The sequence below is a fragment of the Leucoraja erinacea genome, chromosome 8 (assembly GCF_028641065.1).
Source record: "Leucoraja erinacea ecotype New England chromosome 8, Leri_hhj_1, whole genome shotgun sequence".
Lineage (NCBI taxonomy): Eukaryota > Metazoa > Chordata > Chondrichthyes > Rajiformes > Rajidae > Leucoraja > Leucoraja erinaceus.
The window spans coordinates 51,240,326-51,251,868 of NC_073384.1; the positions used below are offsets into that span (position 1 = coordinate 51,240,326).

The 11,543-nt window shown below is 43.9% G+C and overlaps 1 protein-coding gene across 1 annotated transcript; it reads left to right on the forward strand.

Annotated features, from left to right (window-relative positions):
• The first annotated feature begins 7,255 nt into the window (after nucleotides 1-7,255).
• tbcc (tubulin folding cofactor C) lies at nucleotides 7,256-8,731 on the forward strand. The gene has a single exon (XM_055639680.1). The coding sequence runs from the start codon at nucleotides 7,326-7,328 to the stop codon at nucleotides 8,367-8,369; it is 1,044 nt and encodes a 347-aa protein (XP_055495655.1). The 5' UTR covers nucleotides 7,256-7,325; the 3' UTR covers nucleotides 8,370-8,731.
• Nucleotides 8,732-11,543: the final 2,812 nt, after the last annotated feature.

The window sequence follows — 11,543 nt, forward strand, 5'->3', positions numbered from 1 at the left end:
CTGGAGAGTGCCATTGGACATGTAGCTACTGTGGGAAGGTTTGCAACAAGGCTTTTCCTATGTATTTGTCAACAGTGTCTAATTGACATGTGAACTGCAAACAGAACAATACAATTCTTATTGCCATCAGCATAACAGGCCTATTAATATAATACTAGTTGATAACATAATACTAATGGATAACATAATAAACAAAAAAATAACCAAAGCACAATATTATTGGAAAAGTCAGTGCAACCAGACAGTTTGCAATTTATAGTTTAAGCAGTATTTGTAGTTTAAGAGCCTGATGATCATTGGGAGCTAGACACAAAATGCTGGAGTAGGAGTAACTCAGCGTGACAGGCAGCATCTCTGGAGAGACTCCTGTTCCTTCCCAATGGCAGGAATAAAATGAGGGCATGGCTTGGGTAATGTGTGTCCACAATGATACTGGCTGCCTTTTTTAGGTAGCATATCTTTGATTGTGGGGAGGTCAATACCTGGACATGCTGACCTCCGAAGCCTTCTATGGAAGAAGAAGCCAAGAAAACACACCAACGTCTCTTCTTCCTTAGATGGCTTACCAAGTTTAGAATATCCCCAACAACTCTCGCCAACATCTACAGATGCACCATAGAAAGCATTTTTATCGGGATGCATCAGTTTGGTTTGGGAACAGCTCCATCCAAGACCGCAAGAAATTGCAATGAATTGTGGACGCAGCACAGACCATCATACAAACCAACCTCCCTTCCATTGACTCCATTTATACCTCACGCTGCCTCGCAGGACCAGCAGCATAATCAAAGATGAGTTGCACCCTGTCCACTACCTCTTCTCCCCATCAGGTAAAAGGTATACAAGTGTGAAAACACACACCTCCCGATTTAGGAACAGTTTCTTCCCAGGTGTTATCAGGCAACTGAATCATCCTACCACAACTAGAGAACAGTCCTGAACTAGTATCTACCTCATTAGTCACCCTCGGTTTATCTTTACTGGCTTCACCTTGTAGTAAACGTCATTCCCTCATCATGTATCTGTACATTAGATACACTTTCCGCTGACTGGTTAGCATACAACAAAAGCTTTTCACTGTACCTCAGTACATGTAACAATAAACTAAACTGATACCTATGATCTGTAATCCTTATCCGCTCCCTTGGATCCTGCAGACTAATTTCTAACTGGTCGGCCATGCAGAACCTTGTCAGGTGTAGAGTTCCTTGAAAGTGCCGTCACAGGTAGATAAGGTGGTCATGAAGGCTTTCAGCACATTGGCCTTTATTAGTACAGGTATTGAGTGGAGAAGTTGGGATGTTATGTTACAATTACCCTGAGAGGCAGCTTTCTCGTACAGAGAGTGGTGAGTATATGGAACAGAGGAATAGTTCAGGCTAGTATTATAACAACCATTTATGGGACATTTGGACAGGTACGTGAATAGGTTTAGAGAGATATGGCACAAACACAGTCAAATGTAGATAGAGCATCTTGGTCGGCATAGGCAAGTTGAGCTGAAGGGTTTGTTTCCGTGCTGTATGGTTCTATGACTTCTTATCAAGTTCACATCACAAGATTAGAAATTGTTCAGCCAGAGCTGAACACATTTCTCGGCATCTGCATACCATAGTTGCTTCTTGTGCGTGGTGGTGGAAAGATTGGTGGAAACAGGGCCGCGACGTGAACGCTCTTTCCTTGACCCCAAGGCATTGTTGAATTGCATGTGCAGTGTAATAGGACCACTTCTGTCACTGAGCTTCCCTTTTCCTCATATTTCAATCAGATCAGTTAGACACAAACTTTCCTTAACAAATCCATGCTGACCCTGATTATTTCTGTGCCTTACTAAATAAAGATTTATAAGGAACCTTAGATTGAATTTGAATAATTTGTCCATCACCAAGATTAAATTAATTGCTTTATTTAAAATAATTGCATTATTCCCGTTATCATGTGGACACTGGATAGCACGATTATAATCGTGTATAATCTTTCCACTGACTGGTTAGCATGCAACAAAAGCTTTTTACTGTACCTCAGGTACATGACAATAAACTAAACGAAAATTATTTGGTTATCCCCTCTTCCCTTTTTTAAACAAATATACTACAGCAGAGGGGCCAGAGAGGATTAATAACCATAGTTCAAGTCTATTTTTTAAAAAGCCTGGGTATATATTTGACTGACAGTTCATCCATTTTCAAAGATGTTAAAATCCTTAATGTTAATTTTAATATCATTATCCCATCATTCTCATGCCCACGGTTTTGATATCACTCCAGCTGAAAAAAACAATCTTGCTTATATCCTCTGCCTCAATATAGATTGTACGTTTGGTTCCTAAATGGCAAACTCTTAGTTATCTTATTCTTTATGTACCAACAAAGCAACTTTGGGCTGTTAATTTAATTGGCCAATATTTTTTCATACATTCTATTTGTCTTCTTAATTTCCCTTTTAATTGTGATTTAAATCTATACCTTTCCAGGCTTACTCTCTGCAGCACATATCTTGACATTTAGGTGCTTCAGATTTTTTAGTCGCACTCTTTCCTTTGTCATAACATGTGGTGCATTCAGACCCCTTCACCTTTTCCACATTTTGTTACGTTAGTCTTATTTTAAAATTGATTAAATTCTTTTTTTTTTATCATTAATTTACACACAATACCCCAGAATGAAGAAGTGAAAACAGGTGTTTAGAATTTTTTGCAAAGTAATTAAAAATAAATAAGTGAAATTTCACATTTACATTATTCAGACCCTTTGCTATGACACTCAAATTGAGCTTAGGTTCATCCTGTTTCCATTGATTATCCTTGATATGTTTCTACAACTTGATTGGAGTCCACCAGTGGTAAATTAAATTGATTGGACATGATTTGGAAAGGCACACACCTGTCTATATAAGGTCCCACTGTTGACAGTGCATGTCAGAGCAAAAACTAAGCCATGAAGACGAAGGAATTGTCCGTCGACCTACGAGACAGGATTGTGTCGAGACACAGAGCTGCGGAAGGGTATAAAACAATTTCTGCAGCATTGCAGGTCCCGAAGAGCACAGTGGCGTACGTCATTCTTAAATGGAAGAAATTTGGAACCACCAGGACTCTTCAGAGCTGGCCGCCTGGCCAAACTGAGCAATCGGGGGAGAAAGGCCTTGGTCAGAGAGGTGACTAAGAACCCGATGGTCACTCTGACAGAGCTCCAGAGTTCCTCAGATCTTTATGGTAGTGACAGAACGGAAGCCACTCCTCAGCAAAAAGCACATGACAGACCGCTTGGAGTTTGCCGAAAGGGTTGTTTCCTCTGGTGCTCTGGTCTGATGAAACCAAGATTGAACTCTTTGGCCTGAATGCCAAGCTTCATGTCTGGAGGAAACCAGGCACCGCTCATCACCTGGCCAATACCATACCTACGGTGAAGCGTGGTGGCAGCATCATGCTGTGGGAATGCTTTTCAGCGGCAGGAACTGGGAGACTAGTCAGGATCGAGGGAAAGATGAACAGAGCAAAGTACAGAGAGATCCTTAATGAAAACCTCCAAGCGTTCTGGACCTCAGACTGGGGTGGTGGTTCATCTTCCATCAGAACAACGACCCCAAGCACCCAGCCAAGACAACACAGGAGTGGCTTCATGACAAGCCTGTGAATGTCCTTGAGTGGCACAAGCCAGAGCCCGGACTTGAACCCGATCGAACATCTCTGGAGGGCCCTGAAAACAGCTGTGCATCGACACTCCCCATCCAACCTGGCAGAGCTTGAGAGGATCTGCAGATAAGAATGGGAGAAATTACCCAAATACAGGTGTGCCAAGCTTGTAGTGTCATACCCAAGAAAACTTGAGGCTGTAATCGCTGCCAAAGGTGCCTCAACAAAGTACTGAGTAAAGGGTCTGAATACTTTATGTAAATGTGATATTTCAGTTTTTTTTGAATGAATTTGCAAAAATGTCTAAACTTTCGCTTTTTTATTTTGGCGTATTGTGTGTAGATTGATGATAAAAAAAAAGAATTTAATTCATTTAGAAAAAGGTTGTAACGTAACAAAATGTGGAAGGTGAAGGGGTCTGAATACTTTCTGAATGCACTGTATATATATCATGAATCCCTTTAATTTCCATGGATACAGCAGGATATAGATCATTTGCAGATATGGGTGGTAGAAATGGCAAATACAGCTTAATCTGGGGAAGTGTAAAGTGTTGCACTTTGGGAGATCAGATGTAATGGAAAAGTATGCAATTAATGGCAAGACCCTTATCAGCATTGATGTACAGAGGGATGTTGGTGTCCAAGTCCATTATCTTCTTGCAAGTGACAATAGATAGTGGTAAAGAATGCAAATGGTAAGCTAGCCTTCATTGATCGGAGCATTGAGTATAAGAGACAGGAAGTCATGTTGAAGCTTTATAAAACTTTGGTTGCATTTAGAATATTGTGTGCAGATCTAGTCACCCATTACAGGAAGGATGTGAAGGCTTTGGAGCGGGTATATTAGAAGTTTACCAGGATATTGCCCCGATTAGATGGTATTATATAAGCAGAGGTTGGACAAACTTGGAATGCTTTTTCTGGAACATCAGAGACTGGGGGGAGACCTGTTAGAAATTTACAAAATGATGAGAGACATAGATGCAATGGAGGAGGCCCTCAACAGAAAAGTCGATTGGTGAAGTGGAGTTAAAATGGTTTGCATCCAGGAGATCCAGAAGACTTTTGTGACCCAAATATAAGTGTTTGGCACAATAAGCGCCTAGTCTATACTTGGTCTCGCCAATGTAAAGGAATTCACATTGGGATCACCGAATGTAGTAGATGAGGATAGAGGAGGTGCACGTGAACCTTTGTCTCACCTCCAACAGCTGCTGGAGTCCCTGCATGGATGTGAGGGGGGAGGTGTTACATTTCGTGCAGTTAAAGGGGAATGTACCTGGAGAGGGACTGGTTTGGGTAGGATGGGGTGTGAACAAAAGAGTTGTGAAGGAAGTAGCTTCTGCAGAAGGCGGAAAAGGGTAAAATGTGACTAGTGGTGGGATCATGTGAAGGTGACGGAAATGACGCAGAATGGTGTTGAGCGCGGAGGCTGGTGAGGTAAATGGTGAGGACCAAGAGAAAGTCTTGGACCATCTGGGGGATTCAGGATGTGTGAGCAGCACTACGGAACAAGAGGAGGCACAGGTGAGGGATCCATCATAAAATCATAGGACATAGGAGCAGAATTATGTAATTCGCCCCAAGTATACTCCGCCATTCAATCATGGCTGATCAATTTTTCCCACTCAAAACCATTCTGTCTTCCCGGATTCTTTGACATGCTTACTAATCAAGAAACTAATAAATTCTGCTTTAAAAAAACCCAATGACTTGGCCTCCACAGTGTTAAAATTCCACACTCACCACCCTCTGGCTGAAGAAATTCCTCCTCATTTCCATTCTAAAGTTAATAGGAATTACAGCTGCTGGTTTATACAAAAGAAAGACACCAAATGCTGGAGTAATTCAGTGGGTCAGGCAGCAACTATGGAAAACATGGATAGGTGACATTTCAGATCGAGACCCTTCTTCTGATCAGCAACTGCAGTTCCTTTTTATTCCATTTTGTCTGCTCTGCTGCTAAATCTCCTCATGGTATGCCTACTTTGAAGAAGTTAAATAAAGAGTCTGAAGGGTCCTGATCCGAACTGTCACCTATCTATGTTCTCCAGAGATTATGCCTGACCCGCTAAAGGTACGTCCTTTTATTCTGAGGCTGTGTCCTCTGGACCATTAGAGTCCTCTCCACATAGTCATACAGTGTGGAAATAGGCCCTTTGGCTCAACTTGCCCACACCAACCAACATATCCCATCTACACTAGTCCCTATTGGGCCCATATGCCTCTAAACATATGCTATCATAGAAAATAGGTGCAGGAGTAAGCCATTCGGCCCTTCGAGCCTGCACCGCCAATCAATATGATCATGGCTGATCATCCAACTCAGTATCCTGTAACTGCCTTCTCTCCATGCCCCCTGATCCCTTTAGCCACAAGGGCCACATCTAACTCCCTCTTAAACATAGCCAATGAACTGGCAATAACTACCTTCTGTGGCAGAGAATTCCAGAGATTCACCACTCTCTGTGTGCAAAATGTTTTCCTCATCTCGGCCCTAAAAGATTTCCCCCTTATCCTTAAATCCATGTACCTATCTAAATGTTTCTTAAATGCCATGATGCTACCCACCTCAACGACCTCTGGCAGCTTATTCCATGCACCCACCACTCTCTGCATGATAAAACCCATCGGGTTCTATTAAACCCACCACCCCCCCCCCCCCCCCCCCCTAACCCATGGTTCTCGGTTCCCCTAATCTGGGCAAGATAATCGGTACATCTACCCATATCTATGCCTCTCATGGCTGTGTGCAACTCTCTAAGATCATCTCTCATCCTCCTGTGCTCAAAGGAATACAGTCCTAACCAGCTCAACCTCTCCCTCTAGCTCGGTTCCTGGCAAGATCCTCGTAAATCTTCTCTGCACCTTGTCCAGCTTGGAGCCATCCATTCTATTGGACCTTCATCCATCTATGACAATGGAGGGGAGCTAGAAGGAGAGGTTGAGCAGGTTAGGACTCAATTCCTTTGAGCACAGGAGGATGAGAACCCCTGTCAGTAAAGAGAGAAGGCGTCTAGGATCTCCTGCATGCAGACAATGAAGCCCCACTGACCAGTTGAGTCTACGTGAAGCCCATCTCCCTCTGAAGCAAAGACACGCTGGAATTCAGAAGATTGAGGTGGGATCTTATAGAAACTTACAAAATCCTTAAGGGGTTGGACAGGCTAGATGCAGGAAGATTATTCCCGATGTTGGGGAAGTCCAGAACTAGGGGTCACAGTTTAAGGATAAGAGGGAAGTCTTTTAGGACCGAGATGAGAAAATCATTTTTTACACAGAAAGTGGTGAATCTGTGGAATTATCTGCCACAGAAGGTAGTTGAGGCCAGTTCATTGGCTATATTTAAGAGGGAGTTGGATGTGGCCCTTGTGGCTAAAGGGATCAGGGGGTATGGAGAGAAGGCAGGGATGGGATACTGAGTTGGATGATCAGCCATGATCATATCGAATGGCGGTGCAGGCTCGAAGGGCCGAATGGCCTACTCCTGCACCTATTTTCTATGTTTCTATATAGAGCTATAATCTTTGCTCTGAAGCCAGGGCAGCAGCTCCCAATGAGAAGGAGAGGGTGGCGCCGTTACAGGGGGTGGCGCCAGCGCCAGCAGGTTGCGGTAGCGGTAGCGGTTGCGGCACCAATCAGACGGCTCGTTGTTCGAGTGAGCGGCGCTTGGTTGGAGACGATTGCAAATGGCGCTGGTGGGCGAGAAGGAGGAGCGGGAGCAGCTGACGGAGGAAATCCCCGAGCTCGATCGGCGGAAAGAGAAGATGGTGGAGATCCTGCAGCGGCGCGACCAGGAGAGGCAGCAAGGCGTGGAGCGGAGGAAGCTGGCCAAGGACGTGATCACGGTGAAGGAGGAGAAGGCCAACTTCTTCACCTCGGCCTTCTCGGAGGAGAAGTCGGCGATCGAGGCGCTGCTGGCGAGCTGCGAGGGCGCCGACAGGACGGCGCTCACCGCCAGCTTCGAGGAGATCAGCCAGAAGATGCAGCGGCTGCAGAAGTTCATCAACGACAGCATGATGTTCCTGTCGGCCTACGAGCTGCGCCAGGCGCAGGCCGCCGTGCAGAAGCTGCAGGGGGCGGTGGTGGAGAAGCGCGACGAGTGCCTGCCCAAGAAGAAGTTCGCCTTCAAGTCGCGCAGAAAGGAAAACGCCGGCCCCAAGGAGCCCAAACCCTCTCCTCCCTCCGACACGAAAGCCGTCCAGCCCAGGGTGATCGAGCAAAACCTCTGCGGCTTCTCTGACGCCGACTCGCAAGTGTTGGTGAGCTCGGCGGACGAGATCAACGGCAAGGACGTCCTGTTAACCAGGTTGTCCAACTGCTTTGTGAAGCTCCTGGGCTCGCCCAACACCCTACATGTCAAGAATATCACCAATTCCAAGGTGTTGTGCGGACCAGTTTCGACCTCTGTATTTGTTGACCAATCTGCCGGTTGCACCTTCGCTTTCGCCTGCCAGCAATTGCGAACCCACAACACTAAGGATGCTAATGTGTATCTGCATGTGACCAGCCGAGCCATCGTGGAAGATTGCAATGGAGTTTCTTTCGCTCCGTTTAACTGGACGTATGAAGGCATTGAGAGAGATTTTGAACAGGCAGGGTTAGACAGAGCAAAAAATAATTGGAACATTATTGACGATTTCAACTGGCTTGCGCCTGATCATTCCCCTAACTGGAGTATTTTGCCGGAGGAGTCTCGAATTACTGATTGGGATGAACTCTCAGCTCCTTGATAATGTCTGTTGTGCCTAAAGTCGGTGTTTACTGAGCAATTGCAGGAATTCATGACGTTTCCTGTAATATATACTTGAATCAAAACTAACTGAGCCTTGTGATCAGAAAGTCTGTTATTTAACTTTTGACCAATTTAACAAAGGATAGTTAAAGCTGATCTTGAATAGTTGGCATGTTATTGTAAAATATATTCTGTATGAGATAACGTTATATCCATTGTATCTTTGTCAATGTTTTGTTCTCAGTGTTTACACTTCTGTCTGAAACCGTTTGTTAAACTGTTGAAGTATGGTTCCTTAAAAAGTTGAAACTAATTTCAGATTGTGGAATATTAATGGATAAAATAAAAAAATTGTCATCTTGAACTGGCTTGTTTTTTAAATTAACCTATAGGTTTGAAATTTAACCTCTGTTCTACCTTTAATTGGAAAGAGTAGATTGGTAAATTAGGGTCAGTCAGTTTGTATTTGAACATTGGGAAATCATTGGGTGGTCTTCCAGAACATAGAAGAGCACGCACAGCAAGGGTCCTATGGTCCACAACATCGGCTGATAACGATGCCAAGAAAAACAAATCTCATCTGCCTGCCCATACACCTCCATTCCCTTCATGTCAATGTTTAAATCTAAAAGCCCTGTAAGTGCCACTATCGTATGCCTCCACCATCACCCCTGGCACAGCATTCCAGCGCTCACCAACCTCTGTGTCCTAAAGATCATACCCGCACATCTTTAACATTTCTCCTCCCTCACCTTAAAGCTATATCCCCTAGTCTTTGATATTACCTCCATGGGGAGATAAAGGTTCTGCCTGTCTACCCTATCTATGCCTCTCATAATTTTATACACTTCTATCAGGTCTCCCCTCAACCTCTGGCGTTCCGGAGAAAACAATCTAAGTCTGGCCAACCTCTCCTTATACCTATTGCTCTTTTCTAATCATTCAGACAAACCTCTTCTGCACCCTTTCCAAAACCTACACATCCTGCATTGGGGTGACCAGAACTGCAGCAGTACTCTAAATACTACTGCCCTATTGAACCAGTGAATGTTGAAGGCTTTACAAACTTAATTTAATTTTAAATTTGTCATCTAGAGCTATGAGGGTAGTAACAGTGTAGGCAGCTGGAACCTTTTTTCAGTTTTTCAACAGGAGATTATGGTAGTCTCATGTTCATTCAGTGTTGCTTTTACCTTGCCAGGTTCAAAGGTCAGTTTATTGTCACATGTCCCAATTAATGTACAGTGAAACTTGAATTACCATACAGCCATACTAAAAGAAAAGCAACAAGGCACACAACTACATAAAAGTTAACATAAACATGCACCACAGCAGATTCCCCACATTCCTCACTGTGATGGAAGACAATAATGTTCAATCTTCTTCCTCCTTATTCTCCCGCGGTCGGGGCAGTCGAACCATCTGCAGTGGGGGCGATCGAAGTTCCCGCAGCCGGCGGTCGAAGCCCCCGCGTCGGGGTGATCGAAGCTCCTGCGTCTCGGAGCTCCCGAAGTCGGTCTCTAACCAGGGACCGCGAGCTCCACGATGTTAAAGTCCACAGGCTCCCGCGGTTGGAGCTTCCGAAGTCGTTCTCCAGCAGAGGCCGCCGACTCCTCGATGTTAGGCCGCAGGGCGGATGGAGATACCATATGGAATAAAATTGCATCTCTGTCGAGGCAAGAGATTAAAAAAAGTTTCCCACATAAAACAAACTAAAGAACACAAACATTTAGTGTTGTTAGTGTTGTAACAAGTTGTTAGCCATACTAAGTGCAAATTCACTTTTACTTGGCAGTGTAACTGAAATTTTATTTCATTCCTGCTTCGGCTGCTGCCTACTTTAGAGTAACTGGAGATGTTTTCCATGTGCTGAAATGGGGGGGGGGGGCATAGAAACTTTAAACTGAGCTCAATGCGACTCCTACATGGTCAACAGTCTGTATTAAAATCCTGAACCACAAATGTTAAAGCAATTCTACATCAAAATTAATTTGTGGCAATTTTAATTGTAAATATCTTGTGCCTTTCTGGGCGAGACTGCTTTGAAATAGATACATTGTGGGCTGACAGGAAAATAATCATAAATATCCTTCCAGTTACTTGTCAATGTCTTCGGACCAAACAGTAAAGAATAGCCCAAAGAATTCCTGTTTGGACAATAATATATACATTTTTTCCGTTAAAATATTTCAGATGGGAGAATCATTAGAAATGACTAAAAGAGTTGAAGAAATTAGTTCCTCCTTCCTGGCACATTAAAACTAATTCTACTACTTTGTCTTGGTTTAGATCTATGTTCCAACCCCAGAGTTCACAAACCCTTAGTATAGTGCCACAATTTGAGGAGTTGGTATCACAAGAAAACATGACATGTAATTCAGCATTTTTCACCATTTGACTTTCGCAGAGAAACTGCTAGACTTTGTATCAACCTTCTGGAGTGGGTAAGACCAAGTGAAAGTTTCTCATGTTACTGTAATTGAATTGGCCTTGAACAAAAGTGATTCTGTTAGCAAAGATGCTACTATGGATTATGTACTTATTTGAGACTTACTTAAATACTTTCCTAAGTACTTAATTACTTGAGTATAGTAGCAGGGAGGTTCTACTGCAGTTGTACAGGGTCTTGGTGAGACCACACCTGGAGTATTGCTACAATTTTGGTCGCCTAATCTGAGGAAAAGTCATTCTTGCCATAGAGGGAGTACAGAGAAGGTTCACCAGACTGATTCCTGGGATGTCAGGACTTTCATATGAAGAAAGATTGGATAGACTCGGCTTGTACTCGCTAGAATTTAGAAGATTGAGGGGGGATCTTATAGAAACTTACAAAATTCTTAAGGGGTTGGACAGGCTAGATGCAGGAAGATTGTTCCCGATGTTGGGGAAGCCCAGAACAAGGGGTCACATTTTAAGGATTAGGGGGAAATCTTTTAGGACCGAGATGAGAAAAACATTTTTCACACAGAGAGAGGTGAATCTCAGGAATTCTCTGCCACAGAAGGTGGATGAGGCCAGTTCATTGGCTATATTTAAGAGGGAGTTAGACGTGGCCCTTGTGGCTAAAGGGATCAGGGGGTATGGAGAGAAGGCAGGTACAGGATACTGAGTTGGATGATCAGCCATGATCATATTGAATGACGGTGCAGGCTCGAAGGGCCGAATGGCCTAC

Bases quoted from the DNA above. Each gene is read 5' to 3' on its own strand.
- tbcc (XM_055639680.1), top strand. From the start codon at position 7,326: ATGGCGCTGGTGGGCGAGAAGGAGGAGCGGGAGCAGCTGACGGAGGAA.